At 49.2% G+C, this 22,743-nt stretch overlaps 2 protein-coding genes across 4 annotated transcripts in view; one reads left to right on the forward strand and one right to left on the reverse strand.

Moving 5' to 3' along the window:
- The first annotated feature begins 17,089 nt into the window (after positions 1–17,089).
- Positions 17,090–22,632, forward strand: LOC146206701 (uncharacterized protein ZK1073.1-like). The gene is made up of 14 exons (XM_084591509.1): positions 17,090–17,471; positions 17,944–17,994; positions 18,089–18,155; positions 18,219–18,336; positions 18,764–18,826; positions 18,916–18,976; positions 19,207–19,293; positions 19,359–19,439; positions 19,515–19,559; positions 19,636–19,754; positions 19,966–20,004; positions 20,081–20,213; positions 21,007–21,058; positions 21,153–22,632. Exons 1-14 carry the CDS (start codon positions 17,409–17,411, stop codon positions 21,194–21,196), a joined length of 1,023 nt encoding a protein of 340 aa, XP_084447635.1. The 5' UTR covers positions 17,090–17,408; the 3' UTR covers positions 21,197–22,632.
- Pus1 (Pseudouridine synthase 1) overlaps positions 22,613–22,743 on the reverse strand; it is a 95,217-nt gene continuing 95,086 nt past the window's right edge. For all 3 annotated transcript variants that reach the window (XM_084591506.1, XM_084591508.1, XM_084591507.1), the window contains one exon: positions 22,613–22,734. In XM_084591506.1, coding sequence (XP_084447632.1) covers positions 22,630–22,734 — 105 coding nt within the window. In that variant the 3' untranslated portion in view covers positions 22,613–22,629. The remainder of the gene's footprint in view (positions 22,735–22,743) is intronic.

Consider the following 22,743-nt stretch of genomic DNA (forward strand, 5'->3'; position numbering starts at 1 on the left):
GCATCGTTTTGAGCTTCCCCCGCTTCGCAGTTATCGTCCTTGCGAAGGTGGTAAGCTTTCAAGTCTGCGACGTGCACCGGACCAGCGGTTTCACCGCTCGCCAACAACCGCAGCTGGTAGGTGAGTGGCGTAGTCCGTGCCGTAACTTCGAACGGTCCAACCCACTTGTGCGCTAGTGACGCGGCGAAACCACGCGCTGCGTTACTAAGCGGGTGCGTTCTTTTCAGTACCAAGTCGCCCGTGTTGAAAACGACGTGACGACGACCTTTGTTGTACTGATCCGCTTGCTCCATGCGCGCGACATCGAGGTTTTCACGAGCCGCGCGCTGCGCTGCCTCAAGGCGCTCGCGGAGCTTTGCCGCGTACTGTGTAAGCGGAGGGGGCGCGGGCCCCGCCGCGTCAAGTAGGGCGTTCTCTAGCGGAAAAGCGATCTCTTTCCCAAAATTCAAGTAAGCAGGTGTCATACCTACCGACCTGTTCACGGTTGTTCTAGTGGCGAAAGCCAGTTCGGACAGCCATGCGTCCCAATCTCTGTGCTGCTCGGTCGTCGCGACCAGCATACTCTTAACATTCCGATTCACTCTCTCGGTTATGTTGCTCTGAGCGTGGTAGGGACTCGTTTTCCTGTGGCGGATTTGAAGCGCGCGACAGGAATCAGCAAAGACTTTGCTTGTGAAATACGAAGCATTGTCTGTAATGAGGTCGGAAGGGAAACCGAAACGAGTGAATGTCTCCAACAGTTTCTCCCAAATCCGTTCTGACACAAGCTTCCTAAGGGGGAAAACCTCAACCCACTTGGAATAGTGGTCCGTTATTACCAGGATATATTGGTGTCCGCGCGCGGAGCGAGGGAGGGGTCCCATGATATCGCACGCGACCACTTGCCACGGATAGTTGCTAACTACCGGCTTCATCATGCCAGCGGGTTTCCCCGCCCGAGGCTTGGCTACCTGGCAAACAGGACATGTACGGGCGTAACCCAGCACATCCTTTCTCATACCTGGCCAGGTCGCGACACGGCATAACTTATCGTAAGTCTTACTGCCGCTGCCATGGCCTGCCAGCGCTGAGTCATGGAAGTACTGGAGGAATCGTTTCCGCAACTTCCTCGGGACCACGACTCGGAAGGGGGATGCAATCGCCTCTTCCTCGTCAAGTTGGGGGATGTAGCGGAGCAGTAAGCCATCCTCGCCCAGCAGATACGCGTCGTACTTGCCCTCAGCGTTCCCGGTGCAAGCTGCACTACTCGCAAGCTCTGTCAGCACCCGCTGGCATAGACCATCTGCTTTCTGGGCCTCAATTAGCTCTTCCCTACTGACCGCTACTCCCCAAGACAGATTTCTCTCTGCCTCACTTCTTGGCAGGCGAGTAGTCGCCGCCACCAGCTGCTGCGCCTTCTCTCTCTCGCAGCACCGCGCGGCAACTCTGTCCGCCTCCTTTCTCTTTTTACCTACGCAGGGCGCGACACTCGCGTCCGCCCTCTCCTCCTCTCCACTGGCGGCGACGCCGCTTTCAGCAATGCTGGTCTGCGCCTCTTCTGCGCATCTGCCTGCCTTCAACGGTGCGCGCGATAAAGCATCGGCCACCTTATTCATGCTGCCCCGGCGGTACTCAATGGCGTACGCGTAACGTTGCAACGTCAGCGCCCATCTCGCGAGTCTGCCTGCGGGGTTTTTCAGCCTCTTTAACCACGAAAGTGCCTGGTGATCTGTCTGCACGGTGAAAACCGCTCCGTCTAGGTACATGTCGAACTTTGACAATGCGAACATTATCGCCAGGCATTCCTTTTCGGTCACGGAGTAATTCCGCTCCGCCGATGTGAGCGTGCGGCTAGCGAACGCGACAGGGCGCAGTTTGCCCTCGTGTTCCTGCAACAAAACAGCTCCTACACCGGCATCACTAGCATCTGTCTGCAAGACAAACGGCTTGTTCAGGTCGGGGAGGCGCAAACTAGCGGTGTTCGCTATCGCGCGAGCCAAGGCAACAAAAGCGTCGTTCTGTTCCTTGCCCCAGACCCACTTCGAGCCTTTCCGCAACAGCTGGTTCAACGGCCTAGCGAGCTCTGAACAACTAGGGATGAATTGTCTGTAGAAGGCAACCATTCCCAAAAACCTCTGCAAGCTTTTCACGTCCGTCGGGCAGGGGTAGTTCAGAATTGCCTGCAGTTTGTCATCGTTCGGTCTCAAAGTGCCATCATCAACCACAAATCCCAAGAGGTTAACTCTCTTCGATGCCAACTGCACTTTCTTTGGGTTGATCGTTATACCCGCACGTCTCATTCTTTCAAGAACGGAATTCAAGTGAATGAGATGCTCTTCGAACGACTGTGAGAATATCACGACGTCGTCGAGGTACGCCATCGCGTAGTTGAACCTTGCATCGCCCAGCACGATGTCCATCAATCGCATGAACGTGCTCGGTGCATTAGACAAGCCAAACGGGAGTCGAGTAAATTCGAAGAGCCCGCGGTGACAGGTGAATGCGGTTTTCTGAATGTCACCTTCCGCCACCTCAATCTGCAGGTACCCTCTGCTTGCATCCAGGACTGTGAAGAACCTTGCGTTCCCTAACGCGTACATCACAGCCTCGATCGACTGGAAAGGGTACGCAACCGTAGGCGTCAGTGAGTTGAGCTTTCGATAATCAACACACAGCCTGACCGAACCATCTTTCTTTGGCGCTAGAACCACTGGGGACGCCCAGGGACTTTGTGAGGGTCTCACCGCGCCGGTATCTATCATCTCGTCAAGGGCGCTGTCGAGAAGTTGTCTCTTATGCGCGCTTAACGGCCGCGGGTTACATCTGAAAGGGCGCGCATCACCCGTTTCGATCTCGTGCTGAAGCAAGTCGGTCCTGCCTGGTTTCTCTGTGAAACAATCCGAAAACGGGAGTAAAGTTTCTACGAGCCTTCGGCGCTGACTACCGGTTCCCGAGAAGGACGCGATAATCGCTTCTAATGGGCTACCATTCAGTGTCGCGGGGGAGCCCTCTGCGACAAAAGCGTGAACGCTCGCTCGCTCAGCGACGCATTCCTGCTTGGGTGCGCTAACAAAGGGAATGAGGGGGGTGAAGGGGCTGTAGCGATAGCCAAGCAGGAATGCGTCGCTGAGCGAGCGAGCGTTCACGCTTTTGTCGCAGAGGGCTCCCCCGCGACACTGAATGGTAGCCCATTAGAAGCGATTATCGCGTCCTTCTCGGGAACCGGTAGTCAGCGCCGAAGGCTCGTAGAAACTTTACTCCCGTTTTCGGATTGTTTCACAGAGAAACCAGGCAGGACCGACTTGCTTCAGCACGAGATCGAAACGGGTGATGCGCGCCCTTTCAGATGTAACCCGCGGCCGTTAAGCGCGCATAAGAGACAACTTCTCGACAGCGCCCTTGACGAGATGATGCGCTTCCTGGTCCCTGGCTCGTCGCTCCCGCTTCCCTCCCGGCTCTCCACGGAAACGACCCGCAGCCACCCGGACGACAAGATCCCTGTGAGATTAAATATGTTTGTCATACGGCCCACTGTGTGTTTGTCGTGCGCATCCCTCGGGCAGAGGAATCGCCCACAACTGGCGCCCAACGTGGGGCGTATAACAAACATATTTAATCTCACAGGGATCTTGTCGTCCGGGTGGCTGCGGGTCGTTTCCGTGGAGAGCCGGGAGGGAAGCGGGAGCGACGAGCCAGGGACCAGGAAGCGCCAGGGACCAAGAAGAGAGCGCGACGGCGGCGCGTGCCTTCTTTTATAGCCCCCTCGCGCGGGACCGGTTATCCCCGCGCGAGCGGGGAGAGGGAAACAGGCACGCGCGCAGGGAGCATTGGGAAGTGGCGCGGCCTTCGAATGCGCGGCGCGCCACGAGCCCTACAATATATATATATATATATATATATATATATGAAGGAAGCCAGCAGTCGGCGAGGCCAAGGAAAGCATTGGAGATTGTACTTTGTCTTTTTTTATTTTAACTTCTATAATTACATAAATTAGTAATGTAATATGTTTAGGGGAAAGATAATTAGACACAAAGTAGAAGAAAAAACAACGTGCCGATGGTGGGAACCGAACCCATGACCTCCGAATATCGCGCCCGGTGCTCTTCCAACTGAGCTACATCAGCCGCTGTTCCACCTGCTACTTTCTTGGGTATTAATGTTGTCTGTATACGAACCTTGAGAGTGTTAACAAGCGCCACCCTCAACCATAGCGGTGGACGTGGAACGTCTTGTGTAACCGCCAGCGTCACGTAGAACGTGATCAAGAGCGAGGGCGAAAGCTGTGCTAGAACCCTCTTACGCTACCTATGGCTTCAAGACTGCCAGAACTGAGATCCCGCAAGCTACAAGCAGATAAATGAAGGGGAAATGAGGGTGCTCGTTATAATGAAGGAAAGAAGCCTGCAGTCGGCGAGGCCAAGGAAAGCATTGGGGTAAGCAGAATGTTCAATTGGGCAAGTTGGTAGACGTTCATAATTGTAAAACAGCGCGAACAACGGTAGACAAGAACGAGAAAGACAGCGCTCGTCCCGTGTCTTTCTCGTCCTTGTCTACAGCTGTTCGCGCTGTTTTAATTTTATGAAGCATTGGGGATTGTACTTTATGTCTGGTTTTTATTTTAACATCTATAATTACGTAAATTACTAATGTAATCTGTTTAGGGGAAGGATAAATCAACACAAAGTAGAAGGAAAAGCAACGTACCGATGGTGGGAAGCGAACCCACGACCTCCGAATACAATCCCCAATATATATATATATATAGATATATATATATATATATATATATATATATATATATATATATATATATATTGGAGCAGAAGGACGGCGTCGAGGTCGGCGAGGAAACGGGGCGACCAAAACCAACACGATCTGCGCGATGACAATTCCACAACTGCTTCTTCTTCGTCAGTGTCCAGCGAAGGGGTCGATCTTCTTCACAATGCCGCCCAGGGAAAAAGGAGCCATTCGGGGGACTTAAGGGGACGAAGATACAATGGGATCGTAGAACGGCTTAAGGCGCTGGGCATGAACAGTTTCACGGCCACGGCGTCGCAAATCGAAAGATTGCGTAAGCGGCTCAACAATATAGTTCACTGGTGAAGTGCGCTCGACGACGCGGTAGGGCCCATGATACTTGGAGACCAGTTTTGTTGAGAGGCTGGGACTGCCGGATGGAACCCATAGCCACACGAGTGAGCCGGGCTCGAAGTGTGGTGTAATCTTCTGATTGGTGTCATGGTGATGTTTTTGGCGCCATTGAGAGTCGGTCGTGAACGACCGGGTAATCTGGCGGCATTCTTCAGCGTGCTGTGCAGCTTCGGTAACTGTGGTACATTCAGATGCATCGGGGTTGTAGGGGAGCAGAGTATCAAGGGCAGCAGATGGATGCCGACCATAAAGCAAAAAGAACGGAGAGAAACCAGTGCTGGATTGTGTAGCAGTGTTTTACGCGTAGGTGATATAAGAAAGGGCAATGTCCCAGTTTGTGTGGCTGGATCCGACGTACTTCGCGAGATGCATGCCATCGAGGGTGCGATTAAATCGTTCAGCAAGGCTGTTTGTTTGCTGGTGGTAGGCGGTGCAGGTGCGGTGAATGGTTTTGCACTGAGCGAGAAGGGCTTGAACGACGTCAGATAAGAAAGCACGGCCTCTGTCGCTGGGCAATTCACGAGGAGCACCGTGACGGAGAATGAAGTTCTTCTGGTTCTTCAATAAGAAACCGGCCACATCTCGGGCTGTTGCATCTGGGAGCGCGGCGGTTTCGGCATATCGCGCCAGGTGGTCGACGGCGAAATGACCCAGCGATTGCCATCAGCTGTGTACGGAAGAGGGCCGTAGAGGTCAATTCCAATGCGGTCGAAGGGTCTAAGCCGGCATGTGAGAGGCTGTAACTCACCAGCCGAACGGTGAGAGGCAGATTTGCGGCGTTGGCAAGTCAAGCACGATCGGACGTACCTTAGAACCGAGTTGTACATACCACGCCAATAGTAGCGAAGACGGATTCGAGTGTACGTCTTGAAAACTCCGGCGTGACCGCACTGCAAATCGGCGTGCAAAGCTGTACACATTTCGGTCCATAGAAGGCGCGGGATCACGAGGAGCCATTTCCATCCACTTGAATTGTAGTTGCGCCGGTAAAGGAGGTTATCCCGAATCTCATAGTGGGAAGCTTGGCGGCGAAGGGCGCGTGCAGAGGCAATCTCCGAATTGTTGGAGAGGTAGTCAATAAGAGACGCGATCCATGGATCCTTTCGTTGTTCGGCGGACATGTCACTGACGTCGAGCGTAAACGCCAGGGTGTCCAAGACGGAGAGGCTGGCAAAGTCGGCTAGAAGTGGTGAGCGAGACAAAGCGTCGGCGTCTTTATGCTTGTGACCAGATCGGTAAACGACAAGGATATCATATTCTTGGAGACGAAGAGCCCATCGTACCAAGCGGCCGGAGGGGTCTTTGAGCGATGAAAGCCAGAGAGGGCATGATGGTCAGTGACTACATCAAAAGGACGGCCGTCGGTAAGGGCGAAACTTTGTGAGTGCCCAGACAATGGCCAAGCACTCCTTTTCCGTTACTAAGTAGTTCGTTCAGACTTTCGTGAGCGTACGACTGGCGTAAGCGACTACGTATTCGCCGAAGCCAGATGGGCGCTGAGCAAGCACAGCGCCGAGGCCGACATCACTGGTGTCTGCGTGCACTTCAGCGGGCGCCTGGGGGTCAAAATGGTGCAGCATGGGCGGGGCTAGGAGGAGGCGGCGCAAGGTATTGTAGGCGGTGTCGCATGGTGGTGACTGTGGTAGACGTAGTCGGTATAACGAGCAAAACTGTTTATTTGTACATCAGGTAATGACGCCCGTTTTCGCTCTCCTTGGCGCGGTCGCCCATGCCGCGATCTCCCGGCGGTCCGCCTGGTTAGCTTGCCGCTTGGGGCGCTGTCGTCAGTGGCGCCCACAACAGTGACCAGAAAGAAAAATCTGAGTTATTGCCAAGTAGCTGAGTCCGCGGGGTGACAATGGGAGCAAAGTTCCGTGTAAAACGCCGAAAGTATGAGCACAGGCCCAAGAAGCTCCTGATTTGCTTAATGGTAGTAGCTTGGGAAGGCAGTCACAGCTCGAAGTTTGGCGGGATATCAGGGCGGATAACCTCATTGGGCACAACGTGGCTTAAAATAGTCAGCTTACGAGCAGCGAAATGACATTTCTTCAAGTTGAGCTGTAGACCGGTTTTCTCAAAACATGTCAAGACTTACTTCAGGCGAGACATGTGGGTCACAAAGTCCGACGAGAACACCACGATGCCATCAAGGTAACAGAGGCACGTCTTCCACTTCAGGCCACGTAGAATAGTGTCCATCATACGCTCGAATGTAGCAGGAGCATTCATCATCATCCTCAGCCTGACTATGTCCACTGCAGGGCGAAGGCCTTTCCCATATTCCTCCAATTAATCCGGTCCTGTGCGAACTGCATCCACATGACCCCTGCGAACTTAACCTCATCCGTCCACCTAATTTTCTGCCGCCCCCTGCTACGCTTTCCTTTCCTTGGAATCCAGTTTGTTGCCCTAAGCGACCATCGGTTATCCTTTCTTCGCGCTACAAGGCCGCAAGGTACCGTATTAGGTCCTCTATTATTCTTAATCTATATTAATGATCTTCCAAATAATCTATCTTCTACTGTTCGTTTGTTCACTGACGACTGCGTCATTTACCGGAGCATCACTAACAACAAAGACGCTGACTATCTGCAATGCGACCCAAAACTTGTGGAAAAGTGGTGCGCTAACTGGCTATCTTTAAACGCTAATAAAACAACTATAATCTCATTTCATCGCCGTCAGTCTTACCCTATCCCAAACTACACTATTTGCGGTGCATCAATATCTTTTGCATCCACATATAAATATTCAGAAATCAGCATAACACGGGATCTTTCTTGGAACACCTACATTATTAACATAACAAACGATGCTAACCGTGTTATTGGCTTTCTTAAACGCAACTTGCGTCTAGCACCGACTGCAGTAAAACTTTCCGCTCTTGCAGTGAAACTCTTGTCCGCCCTAAACTGGAATACTCATGCTCAATTTGGGACCCCCTACAAAATAACCTTTCTAAAACATAAAACACTCGAGTCCGTTCAAAGCGCGCGCCATACGATTCGTTTATTCGGATTACTCACATCATACGAGCGTAACAACTGAAAGCAAGCTAACCTTCCCAGCCTTGAATCCCGTCGTAAAATAGCCAGACTTTCACTTTTCCACAGGTTTTATCATTCCCCTCTGAGTCATTCCATTGTCACCCCTGCTCATCGCTTTTCACTTCGCACCAATCACCCGAACGCCGTCCACACCACCTCGAGCATCCATGTCTGTACATCTCAAATCATTCTTTTCCCAGACTGCAAGATATTGGAACGACCTGCCAGCTGAAGCTTTTGCCCATCCTAACCATGAATGTTTCAAGACATTCATCCCCAAATTAATTATATGATTTGTTAGCGATGGATGGATGGAATATAGGAGCCCTTTGAAACGGGGTGGTAGCAGTAGCTATCATGCTCATTTTCACCCTATTCATTAATTATTGATTTTTATTGGTTAACTAAACCATCATTCTATTTATTAAATTTTTGTTTCTACATTACTAACATTATATCACTTTTCTGCTTTAGGGCTACAAATCTTCCAGTCGTTTTTTGCTTGCTTCCATCGCAGGTTCATTCACCCGGCCACTGGTATCTCTAAACCCCAGAGCTTCAGGAAGAGTGACTGCGCCTGCATCGACTTCCGGATGGATACCATTACATTCGAGTATAATATGGTCAATTTTTTCACTGGAGTTATCACATGCAGCACACGCGTCATTTCCATTGTTAAATTTCTTTTTGTAGCTGCTTGTTCTAAGGCACCCTGATCTAGCTTCAAAAAGTTGGGCACTGCCTCTTGAGCTATCAAAGAAAGCTTCCTTTCTGATCTGCCTTTTTCACTTTCGGTATAATTCCGGCCACACTCTGTTTCTTTTGCATTGAATTTATCCAATTTTTACCTTCAGTGTTTTTCACCTGTTGCTTAACGCTATTTATTTCTTCGTCCTTGTGACCTGCACACTTACTGGTTACTTTCCTAGTTCTTTTCCTCCATTGTGAGTCAAAGCTTTTTAGGTATAGGTATTTAAATACTTTAGCTGCCCATCTGTTACTGACCAATTTCCTCAGGCGTTCCTTATATAATATTTTACTTTGAGCTTCCCGTACTTCGCAAGATGCCCAGCCCATATCTTCCTGTACCGCCTGATTTGTGGTTTTGCCGCGGGCACCTAGTGCTAATCGTCCGACGGCTCTCTGATTTATTTCTAATGTCGACTGTACCTCTGATTTTAGGCACAAAACCGCATTTCCGAAAGTAAGCCCGGGCACCATAATTCCTTTCCAATTACCCCTCAAAACCTCATACCTGTTGAATCCCCACAATTCCCTATGCTTCATTATCCCGGCATTTCTTGGCACTTTGGCTTTAAGGGATTGCTCATGCTTTCCAATGTATGCCAATCCTTCGTTTACCCATACCCCGAGATATTTATATTCTGCTACTCTGGTTATTTCATGGCCTTGTATTTTAGGACCCTGATCAGTTGAGCCGTCGAAAATCATCAGACCCGACTTAACTGCACTAAAACTGAAGCCTAGAGTGTCCCCTTCGTTTCCGCAATACTTAACTAGAGTTTGCAATTCCTCCAGACTCTCAGCTAGCAGCACAATATCGTCTGCATACATCAAACCGGGGAGGCGCTGCTCTACCGCCTTTCCACCTAATCTATACGACAGGTTAAAACCTAGATTACTTTCTTGTATCATCCGTTCCAGGTTTAAACAGCAGCGGTGATAAATGTCAACCTTGTCTTAATCCTTTGCATACCTTTACAGCGCCAACCAGCAGCAGCTATCTGCCTGGCGGCTGAAGCCGCGAAGAAACACTGTCGCTTCGCCTGTCTTTAGCCGTGGAGGCCCCGGCCTTCATCCCATAGGCCTGCGGGCCGGGGGCGGGCAGTAGGGGGACTCCTACATCGGTGGAAAAGTAAAGTTCTTGACAACAAGAACAACAACAACATGGCAACCATTGTCGGTGGGAGGAGCTTCGCGGTGTCAACTTCAGCCACTTATTTCGAAATAAGGAATGCGTCTATGTGCTCAAATTTCGGAAATAGATTAATAAGGTCCAATATTATCTGGCAGACTACAAAACGGTAATGTATTGGATGACTATGGCATGACCTGTTTAAGCGGCGCGGGCTTCACATCTACAGCGCGTTGCAAAATTAGAAGCGCGCTGCAGAATGCTTCTCCCAGCTAAACCGCGGAATCCTCGCCGTTCAAATTTCGCGCAGAAATGGAATTTTGTCATTAGTATTTTTAATATCAAATTTGTTTGGGGTACTTGCCTGATTTAATCAAAAGAAGGCGGATGTTCTTACTGTATGCGGCAGTGGGCGAAGCAAAAGAAACCACTGCCCCAACTAGCGCAATGATGACGATGATGATGATGATTTATTGACTCTACCCTTCGTATCGGGCTGGCACCGTGATGGCGCCGCAGTTCTAAAGAAAAAAATAGTAAACAATCGGAAGTACAGTAAAAACAACACCACACTTAAAAGTCCAATGAAATGGGTCACCAAGAACGGTTAACAACGTACGCCATAACACTGATAGATATTGAACCACCCATCATTCTCCCGCAAAAATTTTCGATCTAGCTTCTGCAACACACCAGATATCGGCGATTAAAAATGACCCTTCCAATTTTCCCTCCAACTCGTACGCCGAAGGGAGCCATAAAAAAATAAAGAATACAAGCAAGTTCAAAGCTCCGCCCAGAAATACGTTACTTATTCGATGAACTTCCGGTTGCCACGCGCTCGCTCGCTGGTGTACTGGCGTCAAACCGTCCTCGCTCGCACGCTAGTTCACGCAGCGACGGTTGGTGTGACCGCTAACCCGTGGCTAGCCCATGTTACACGGCGGAACAAACCATGGTTACACCACTAACCGCGGTTATCGCAAACCGAGCTTCGCGACCTCGGTTTGCGTCATCAACCGAGGTTATGGCGGCGTCTGCTGACGGAGGCTACTCGTCGGCGCCCGAGTGCGCGAAACGTACGAGCGGGTCTGCTTCACAAAGTTATTCATTTGCCCACTGTATACCGTTTAAAGATCGATGTATAGAATGTGGCTGTTGCAGCGGTGGCGTAGCGGTAGAACATCCGCCTCGCATGCAAGAGAACCGGGGTTCAAATCCCGGTGCCGCGCAATTCTCCACCGGATTTAAAAAAAAAAAAAAACATTCGCGTGTCGATGGAATTGCATAAACAGGTTTGGGGCGCGACCTGATGCCGGTGAACACCTCCGGCAATGCACTCCCTCATCAGAACAAGAGTTGGCCACCCTGGTGCAGTGATTGGCCGCAACCTCCCCTGATAAGCTCCATAAAACCCCGGCCCTCAGTCACCAGCGGCTGCGGAACAATGGCCACGGCGACGGTCAGACCTGTGACGCAGCAGGGGGTGCTAAGAATACCTGGCTCCGCTGGACAGGCCGCCATTGGAAACTGACCCTGGCAACGTTTAACGCTAGAACCCTAGCTAGTGAAGCTAGTTTAGCAGCCGAAGGACGCGACCTCGAGTATCCGACAACGACCAAAAGATCTCGGAGAGCTATATCTAGGCGAAGTCAAAGTGGGAGTGAACACGCCGTGGAGGATTACTGCTACCGTGAACAACAAGATGACATTGTCTCAGGGAAGACAACTGAGGAACACGACGCCAACCTACTGCTGGTGCTGAGGAAGCTGGAAGATGCAGGTGCTGCCCTCGACATCGACAAGTGCTCCTTTCGACAAACAGAAGTAACATTCTTAGGACACGTCGTAAACTTAACAGGAGTCAGCGCCGACCCGGAAAAGGTCAGGGCCATAGTCCAGCTCGACCCACCATGTGATTTGTCAGAAGTCAGGTCTTTGTTGGGCTCTGCAAACCACCTAGCGAAATTTCTTCCAGACCTAGCAGACTTTACGAAGCCTCTCAGAGACTTGCTCCACCAAGACGCCGACTGGCACTGGGGCCCAGCTCAGCAGCAGAGTTTTGACAAACTCAAGCAAGCTTTAAAAGCAGGACGCCGATTCTCACTCACTACGATGCTCAGTCGCCTCACGCAGTGTCTGTGGATGCTTCCTCATACGGTCTTGGGGCTGTACTTCTACAGCAGTCGCACGAAAAGCTCCTACCTGTGGCATATGCATCACGCTCCCTTACGGATAAAGAACAAAGATATGCCCAAATCGAAAAGGAGGCACTGGCAATCACATGGGCTTGCGAACATTTCCGCAAATACCTGCTGAGATCAACCTTTCACGCGGAAACGGACCACAAGCCGTTAATACCGCTGCTGACGACTAAACGACTTGACGAGGTGAGTCCTCGCATTCAACGTTTCAGGATGCGCCTTTTGGAGTACGACTACGCCATGTCCCACACTCCCGGCAAAATGCTGTACACAGCTGACCTTCTGTCCCGGAAGCCATCTGGGAAACCAGCAGACAAAGAAAGAACTCTCGAGAGTGCAGTGCGCGAGTTTGAGGAATTAGCACTTGAACAGCTCCCTGCTTCAAACCAAATGCTGGACAGAATCAGGGCAAGCATCCAGTCAGACGAAACACTTTCCAGGGTGGCTACCTTCTGCCTTACATCATGACCAACTGTGCATGGGCTGTCAGCTGACCTGAAAAGGTACGTCGAGGTGGCTAGTGAGATTTCGCTCGTTGATGGTCTGCTATTCAAAGGCGACAGAATAATCATCCCGCCAGACATCAGAGTAGAGGTTCTGGAAAAACTCCACGCAGGCCACTTGGGCACAACGAGGTGCCGAGCGAGGGCAAGAGAATGCATATGGTGGCCAGGCATAGGCAAGCACATTGAAGACTACGTGGAAAAGTGTCCAACTTGCAGAGGGCACAGAAAGCTAGAAACAGAACCCCTGCTTCTAACCTCATTGCCAGCACACACTTGGGACACAGTCGGCATGGATCTCTTCACGCTGGAAAGGAAAGAGTATGTTGTAGTAGTAGACCACCACTCCCAGCATCCGAGGACAGTTACAAAAAACATAGCCCTAGTCTTGGAGCCAATGTTTGCACGGTACGGTGTTCCACGGACAATACGCACAGACAACGGGGCGCAGTTCACTTCCACAGTGTTCAAAGAACTAGTGCATCACTGGGGAGCCTCACACACAACCTCAAGCCCTTACTACCCGCAGAGAAACGGTGTGGCTGAGAGGGCTGTGCAGACAGCAAAGCAGCTTTTGAGGAAAGCGCTGCTTGCTTACAGGGCCACACCCAGCGTGGAAGGGCTTTCACCAGGAGAACTCTTAATGGGTCATCGTCTGAACACCACAGTACCAACCACTTCGAAGCTGGTAGCCCCGAAGTGGGACGACAGCGAATTCTGACAAAATAATGAAGCCTACAGAGCTCGTGCAAAACGATCATACGACACCCGGCACAAGGTACGGAGCCGAGAGCGCTTACCCAGGCACAGCGGTGCGCATCCTCGCTGGAGCTGCATCACACGGCGTGGTAACACAGCCAACATCAGAACCAAGGTCCTACGTTGTACAAACCGACAGAGGACAAGCAAGACGTACAGCACCTGCAGCCGTTGCAGGACACGAGCAATTTGTTTGTAAGCGACCGTGTTTGTAAGTGGACGTGTTTGTAAGCGACCAGAACGCCTGGACCTGTGAGATCAAACCTTTCAAGAAAGGGGGGGTTGTGGGCGCCACTGACGACAGCGCCCCAAGCGGCAAGCTAACCAGGCGGACCGCCGGACACCCCGGCATGGGCGACCGCGCCAAGCAGAGCGAAAACGGGCGTCATTATCTGATGTATAAATAAACGGTTTGCTTGTTAAACCGGCTACGTCTACCACAATTACAATGTCAGTGACTACGCGTTTCCTATCTCTTAACGTTATCCCTACCATTTTTCTTTCCATAGCCATCTGCGTTGTCCTCAACGCAGAGCAGGAGCATTACAGAGACCGAAAGGCAAACGGCAAATTCAAAGAGGCCATCGGGGGTGACAAATGCGGTTTTAGGGCGATCTTCTGCTGCCAGGGGTACCTGCCAGTAACCGGATCATAAATCGAGCGAAGAAAAGAGTTCAGCGCCTTGTAAACAGACGTCTTTCCGCGTCATTTTATTTAGGCGACAGTAGTCAACGCAGAAGCGAATAAAACCGTCTTTCTTGCTCACCAGGACTACAGGGGAAGACCATGGACTGTTAAAAGGCTCGATCACGCCATTCTGAAGCATAGAGTGAACTTGGGCTTCAATAACTAAGGGCGAAATAACGAAGGCGAAATCCCCTGAAGCCTGGAGGCATGCAAAGATTACGTTTATTCCCAAACCAGGCAAGAAACTATCATAGCAAATCTGCGCCAAATCTCGCTCACCTCTTGCGTAGGCAAGCTCATGGAGCATGTGATCATAAGCAGACTGCAGGGGTAAGAAGAGGACAACAATATCTTGCCGACAACTATGCTAGGGTTCTGAGCTAATTTTTCCACGCAGGATGTCATGCTTCAGCTCAAAGCAGACGTAATAAACACTGGGAAAGGCACGGGCACCAAAGCAGTGCTGGGGCTAGACCCCACCAATGTCTTCGATAACGTGGCACACGACGCCATTCTCGAGAACCTCTCAGACATTAACCCGGGAAAAAAACCTTCCGATACATTCGCTCGTTTCTCAGCCATATGTCCGCAATAATTAAGATAGGCGAAATAGAGTCATTGCCTTTTCGGCTAGGGGGCAGAGGGACACCGCAGGGATCGGTACTGTCACCGTTTCTCTTCAGTCTCTCCCTCATAAAGCTTCCACCCAGACTGGAAGCCATACCTGGGCTGAGACATACATTCTACGCAGATGTCATCACACTCTGGATCACCAACGGGAATGACTGTCATATAGAGGAAACATTACAACGCGCGGTAGACACTATCGCAGAGCTCGCAGGTCATTAAGGCATAAAACATGCTCACATCCAAAATCAGAGCTACTGGTCATCAGACCCAAACGTAGAGGTCTTGGTTCCAGGAACCAAGCGCCCCCAACCACGCTTAACGTGTGCGTGCGGGGAGTTCCAATCAAAGAGGTGTAATCAACAAGGATCTTGGGGCTGTATCTACAAGCTAACAGGAAAAACAAAAAAAACCCTGCAAAAGCTCAAAACATCATTAATATGTGAATTAGGCTAATCAGAACAATCATCAACCGTAGGAAAGGAGTCAAAAAAAGACCTCTGTAGGATGTGCAGGCATTTCTCCTGAGCAGGATGGTGTATGCACTGCCATGCCTAAGCTAGATGCCGCAGGGAAAGGCAAAGCCGAGGCAATAATTAGGCAAGCATACAAAGCAGCCTTGGGGTTGCCGAACTACACATCGACGGAAGGACTCATGGGACTCGGAATACATAACACACTAGAGGAGTTCAAGGAGTCTCACCTCACAATGCAAAAAGAACGGCTTAAGCGCACCAAGGCAGGCAGAGCCATACTAGATCACCTAGGTATAGGCGTGGAACTTCCACCCGCGGATACGAAAACACAGATACCCAAACTCCTTAGGAAGCGACTGAGGATCAAACCACTACCAAATAATATGCACCCTTCCCACCACGAAAGAAGGAGGAAAGCTAGGGCAATAGCTCTACAAGAAAAATACGCAAAGAGCGAAAGAGCTGTCTATGTTGACGCGGCAAAATACACATCAGTCGGAGCGTTCGCATTGGCGGTGGTGGACGAGCACGGGCGGCTGCGGGCATCAGGGTCAGTAGTGACAAAATCTTCGGAAACAGTGGAAGAGGCAGCTGTGGCACTAGCCATAGCTAGCACCGACGCGGATACAATCTTCTCCGATTCTAAGTTTGCCGTTCGTAGCTTTGCGGGGGGGGGGGGGGGGGGGGGGGGGCAGAATCTCAACTGCGGCACAGCAGATACTGAAACTGACCAAGCAACCATACAAAGAAATTGAGGTGATATGGGTCCCGGCTCACTCGGAGAATCCGGGAAATGAGGCGGCTCACAACATGGCTCGATGATTCGTCAACCGAGTCGATGGGTCGTTCGTATCCATGGATTACTCCAAGGAGGGGCTGGCATCTTTTCACGATATCAGAAGCCATTGCATATTGGAACGGCACAAATTTCCACCACCTGACAAAACTTCGGGTAAAACACAGGAGACCACTTGAAGAAGACTCCAGACGATATCCTTTCTTAACCGGATGACTTTAACCCCGCGTGCAGGTTCTGTGGCGAAACAGCCACGTATGATCACATACTACGGCAATATAAAGAAGAACCTCCACCGTAGGATCTAGTACAAATTCATTCTCTTGAGCGATGGGTGGCTGTTCTGGCCAGCTCCGACCCGGGAATTGAAGCCAATTATAGCCACCGAGTGGGCCGCTAAGGTCGCCGCCACAGCCATGGACTGGAGGCCACCGTCTGCATCTGCATTTTGATGAAATAAATGTTTTCCAATACAATGCGACCTTTGCTCAGTGTCCCCCCCCCCCCTCCCCCCTCACTCTCTCTAAGCAAAACCATGCCTTCGTCCCCCTACGCTGCGATGCAGCGCGTTTGCCCCCATCCCCCCAGGACAAAATGCTGCCGACGTCCATGAATAGGGCTGTCGCTTTCGAACCTCGATCGGCTTTCGAGGTGTCGGTGACGATTGAAGCAAGGATGCTATAACGTATGATGAAAAGAAATGCCAGCATATGGAGCAATTGACAATTGACTTGCGCCGCTGGATCGAAGAGCGAAAATTAACATATCCGAATTCTAAGCGAATTATCAGATCAGTTGCGTCACCTATTCGTTGATATTGCGCATTGAGTACGCAGAAATCCATGCGCTGCACGTTCGCATTCTTTCATTGCGATCGGATTTTCAAAGCCAGCACTTGAACCGAAGGCGCGCTTACGTACGGCCTTGCGCAGCGAAGAGGGCATGTTTGGCCTTCCCGCCATCACTGAGCTGACAGCAGCCGCGGCAGCGCCGATGGTAGCTATCATAGCAATGCAGTGATGCAGTAGCATGCGCTCCCGCCTTCGCAGTTTATAGAGAAAACGCTTGCGTCAGTGCTCTGATATTTCACTTTGACTCCTTGTCTGCTGGAACGCTTCATTCAATGTGTTGGTAATCTGAAATGCCTCTGCCTCTGCGCGGTGCGTAAATTTTCATTGTGGGCTACGAAAGAAAACAAACAACGTAGACTGCGGAGGTAGCGGTACTGCGCCCAGCAACTGCGCGCTTCCGCGTAGCAGATCGGTGCGTACTTGTGAAGGGAGAAGCAGAGCGGATCATGTGTGACGCCAGCAAAATACCGCCTCTGCGGGAACAAATTTCTGATGACTGCTACACTGAGGCAAGTTGTGTTGTGCATGTCCGAAAGTGCAACTACGCATCGGTAGCCTCTTCGCGCAGTAGTTCCCATATTAGTTTCAGTTACGTGCTACAGCGCTCGATTACCTGCGAGCAGTGAAAATGACGCATGCCAGATATATCCACTGGACTAAACCTTAGAGTTGCTCTTTAACGGCTGAAATGATCGAATTACTATCGAAACCTTGCATATTCATGCGCGTTAGACCTTCGCCAGGCTTGCAATCGCGCGCAAACACGCGAGACGAACTGCGACGATCCGCTGCTCTTTCTGTCACGTAATTTGTAAAAATAAATGCACAGCGTCACGGTCACTCTACGGATGTTTGCTTGCAAACGTTTTTGCATGGTTTTAACTGTTTGGAAGCATGCTCATGCGTCCCTGTGAAACTGCAGAAAAAAAGGAAAATAAATAAACGCGTGCGGCAGTTTAAAATGAATGTACGCTTTTACAGGCTTTTCTCGTGAAAACACCACGATGTGGGAGCCTAAACGTGCACGTTCAGGTACGAGTTCATGTATACCCATGACATTCAAATACCCTTCATGTAATGTTGTTGACAAAGTGAATGTTTGTGCTAAACTATCCTTGCATTCCAGGGTGACCTTTCAACTATCAACCCCAGAAAACCAATTTTTTTGACTGTGCATGATGTAGGCTCAACATGTAAGCTTCAAAGCAGATGTGTGTACATCTTAGAGTATGTTCTAAGGCTCTCATTTCTTTCAGATTTGGACTTTGTGCAGTTTGCAGCTCACCCTTGTATGGCTCGTGTTTCTGAGAAGTCAGTGTTTCTTCACGTTGAAGTTCCTGGACAAGCATACAATGCTCCAGACCTACCAGAAGAGTTAGTACTACTCACTGACATGGAGAACACGAGTGCATGAAATACAGCAGACTGCAATACAAACTGCCTGTAGTTACAGACATGAATGTAATAGAACTGCACAATATGTGCATGAGCAACTACATGGATTTAAACTAGTAATCACTGTAGCATACCTGCTTCCACTACCATGGCTTTTGCCATCTTGTGGTTTCTAATAATAATTACTTGAAAACTTATAGTGTGCTCCCACTGAATTAAGCTAATGTAAGATGGTGTAGGTTGGAGTAGGACGAGAAAATGGTGGGCATAGCAGTTTGGGATGATTTCTAGTGTGGCTCCAGCTAGCACACAGCTGAATGCAGTCTGCTGACCCCATTATTTATGTATTCTATGACAATGCTGCTCAAACTGCCAGTCAGAAAATCATTTGGTTTGGCTTGCACAGCTACAAGTTTCCAACCATGGATGATCTTGCACAGGATATGGCTGATGTGTTGCACTACTTCAAGTATGTGCCGTTTTTCAGCTTTTGTTCTTGCTTTGCAATGACTTGACACATAGCAGGGTGAATGTGCTTTGCCTTTGATATCTTGATAGGATTCCATACTGCGTTGCTCTTGGTGAAGGAGCGGGGGCAAACATCCTTGCTAGATTTACGGTAAGGCAATGCAAATGCGTGTGCAGCTGTGCACCAATGGGCTGTACTTGCATGGATACCTGCATGAACACAGTAATGTAGTTGAAGCTGCCACCAGCTGTTAGATCGATACTATTCCTTTTTTTTGGTTGCCAGTAACAGCTTCCAAGATGTCCCCTAGAAGAGGTCTTTGCAGATCGTGTGTTTGGCATCTGTGTAAAATGCTTAGTGTAGGCCCGATTTGACTGCAGATGAACTGCTCTGAGCTTGTTCTGGGATCAATCCTAATTCACTGCTCATGCACGGAAGCAAGCTTGGTTGAACTCTTCAATTATCAGGTACTTATTGATCACATACAGATATCACGTATGCTCTGCTTACATTCGTGAAAACATTTCTTCAGGTTGTCTACTGGTATCAGGGTGGAAAAAAGTCTGGTCCCCCACCAATGGAGCACTTCCTTGTTTTTCATAAGTTTGGCAAGGTAAAGTTGTTGCCACACAGCCGCTGCTACAACAAAGATGCATTGTCTAACAGTGCCCTCTTGCTTTGTGCTTAGGTTCTTTCTAAGCTCCTGGAACAAAGTGGACTTTCACAGCTTGTGGTGAGGACAAGAATTAGCAAGAGCACACGCATTTGCATATCCAAATGCAGATTCAGTTATGAATATATTGTTACAGAGTACTGATGAAACATCTGGAAAAGTGACCCAGGGGAGCTCGGCACTCAACTACGCTGAAAGTGTGAGGCAGAAGGTCAACCGAAGGAACTCAAGTTTTTACATTCAAGCTTACCTCACGTGAGCTATGCTACTTCAGTGATGATAAGTGTATAATTAAGCATATCTACAATTAAGTACACATCTGGAGCCCGCACCAAATATGTGGTGAAAACCCAGTGGGGCTCAGGCTTCTTTTTGCCTGCCTGTCAATGACACACATTGTGCCAGGTATTGAACAGACTTTTCAAATTCACATGCTTTCCAATTTGTTTCCATTGCATGCAAACAGTCGAAGTGACATCTCAAGCTCCTTGAAGAAGAACCTGAAGTGAGCACATTGTTTTCCTTCACTATTTACATGCAGGTTGTTGCAGACAACTGACAGGGTGCCGTTGTCCTTTCAGAACTGACATACTGCTGGTGACAAGCAGCACACAAGCTCTTGCCGACACAACACAAAACACTTACAGCAAAATTGATCCTGCAAAGGCCGCCCTGCTCAAACTGGATGATGCAGAAGACATTCTTAGCGACGTGGCAAGTTGTTTTCATTTTGGGCACAGTGCTCTTACCGATTTTGGGGGTCTGTATGGCACCTCACTTGTATGCTAAATTGTATAAACTAGTCAACAGGGAATGAAAAAATAATTGCAGTATCAGTATATTACTGTACCTAACTAAAGCACAGAATGAGCCAAAGATGTGCTTGCAAGTGTACGATGTAGGCTTGTAAGCTTAATTTGTCCAGAGTCAAGTAACTTCGTTTAAAGGTCCTTTTCCTGTCCAACAAAACATCTGCGAAGTCACTCAGGCATGAGACCATCGGACCATCCTTTTTCTGTTCCATTTTGTTTGATTTTAAAGGTGGCCCCGCATCTGTTCCTCGTTCAGCCTTAAGCAGGGCACACAGAAATGTAACGTAGCCATTATAGTCTTCTCCATACCACTGAGCATTGTAGCTTGCGAATGAGAAGGTAGAATCACGAAAGTGTTACAGCACTACCTCAGGCAACCAGACCTTCTCCTTGATAGCGGAGCCTTCTAAATCCCTCAGCACGTGCTTCTGACGCACCAATTCCTTTAGCATGCACTGAGCTGAGAACTGTTTGGACAGAAAGTTCACTTCCTTTTGTGCCTCTGATTCCGGGATGACATTCGTCCGAGTTGCTGAGAATGGGAGCTAAAGCATTTTATGCTCTAAAGAAGGCTGCACTGTGGTGTACTGTAGCCATATAGGTAAACAGAAAAAGCATATTTTTTAAGTGTTAATGAAAAAAAGTCTCGCTTTCATTTTAGCTTGTAACCATGTACTACTGTTATCTCATTTCAGCCTGAGAAGCTTGCATACGGCCTTGTATTATTCTGCCAGGGCTTGGGCTTGCGTAAGTACATGCTTTTTCTGCCAGGTTTGAGCTGACAGTGATGAGACACTGGTTTCTTGTAGTCACTTGGTGAAGAGCTCTCTCTCTTTCACAGTCAGCTCATTGCCAATCACCACCCTGACGTCTCTTCTGCAATAAGTGGAAACGCTCGAAGTGTCTTGTCAAGCTGTGCATGTCTCCTGCTGGAAGTATTTCACAGAAGATAGTGTGGTGTTCAAGAAATTCGATCACAACTTTATCTCACCATTGTTCTCAAAGCACAGCACTTTTTTTAACAAGAAATGCTGCAAGCAACGAGAGGTTAGCCCCCAAATACTTTTCCACATTAGCAGCACATGTTAAGTGTTCTTTTGGTGGGGTATGGCTGCTTATTGAATACTGTTAATGTCACTTCGTAAAGCATGGAGGCCTTCTCATGCTTGTACACTGAATGTGCAGTCTATTTCTTGAGCACTGTCCTTGTATAAGGTGAACAATGTAGCAGATTACAAAAGATTGCACAGGCAGACTGAGGCCTTTTATTGTGTAGCATGGACTTTGCCCACGCTTTGCGAAAAAACATGGCCATTTTGTTTCCTTAACATTTTGCAAGGTTCAAGTGATATACCGTGGACCCTCAAGTTGAAAAAGTATGCGTGACTGCAGTACATGATATGAACTCATTTTGCCGGCGCTTCACATGCTGTGCTGGGCATCTGAGTATTCCCGCAGTGAAAGGATATTAGCAGACACAGTGTATTTGGCGACAACTTTCGGTGGCTATGCAATGAAAAGTACCGAGTTCAAACGCACCAGCTCACTCTACAGCAAATTGCAGTCCATCCAGAAATTTTGGAGCAGCATATCACTGAAATGATTAAAGTTATTATTACATCAAGATTATATTACGACACTAGCCAGCACAGCATAATGCCCATAATGTGTCATGCGGGTGCCACTGGCTGCACCACCTTTGGCAATTCCACAAAGGGTAAGCCTATCGAGTCACCCCGCCGGATCCACACGCTTTTTCAGCGCGCTTGTGTTTTGACAATATATGTCATGTGAACTATCGATCAGCCGCAAATTTACATTCACCTAGGCCTTCAGTGATGTGAAAGAAGATATTGTAGCTAGCGGCTCGAAAGTTATTTCAACATCAGGTAAGAACTGAAACCAAAACAATAACTAAGGCCAGATATGCCTAAACTATTTGGTGTAGCAACAGTATAAGGTAAGCTCCATCCCCACAGCCACAAAAAGCTGTCTCCAAATACAGCTGCATTTCTGTCATTATCACTTGGCTGTACAGCAAGCATACTGCAGCACTTAGAGGTATAGCTGTAGTGGCATAGACTTGCTGAGTGTGATATATTTGTCCTTTTTTTTCCCCAAACGTAGGCCTTGCACTTGATATGTATTTTTCTTTCCATAGTAAGTTCAACTGACCAGCATTCCTAAGTGAGCCATGCAAGTGCACTGTAAGAGTGAAATGTATAAGCATAGCTTCTGTTCTAAAAGGCCAGCACGAGGCCTAGGTGTATGGAAGAAAATAAATGTGCATAATAAAACTGGTATGGTTGTGGCTGTCTTTATTGTATTGCCTGCTTTTTGGCATCTAGAGCTTCTTCTGCATTACTGCACCCTTCTGTAATGTCACTGTTCTCTTTCTTGAGGCTGTCCCCTTGGTCTTCCTTCTGGTAACA

The sequence above is a fragment of the Amblyomma maculatum genome, chromosome 1 (genome assembly GCF_055883805.1).
Source record: "Amblyomma maculatum isolate TAMU_Amacu chromosome 1, ASM5588380v1, whole genome shotgun sequence".
Classification (NCBI taxonomy): Eukaryota; Metazoa; Arthropoda; class Arachnida; order Ixodida; family Ixodidae; genus Amblyomma; species Amblyomma maculatum.

Bases quoted from the DNA above. Each gene is read 5' to 3' on its own strand.
- LOC146206701 (XM_084591509.1), top strand. From the start codon at position 17,409: ATGTGTGACGCCAGCAAAATACCGCCTCTGCGGGAACAAATTTCTGAT. The intron at 19,440-19,514 runs GTAAAGTTGTTG...CTTTGTGCTTAG, and splicing joins TTTTTCATAAGTTTGGCAAG to GTTCTTTCTAAGCTCCTGGA. The intron at 20,214-21,006 runs GCAAGTTGTTTT...ATCTCATTTCAG, and splicing joins AAGACATTCTTAGCGACGTG to CCTGAGAAGCTTGCATACGG.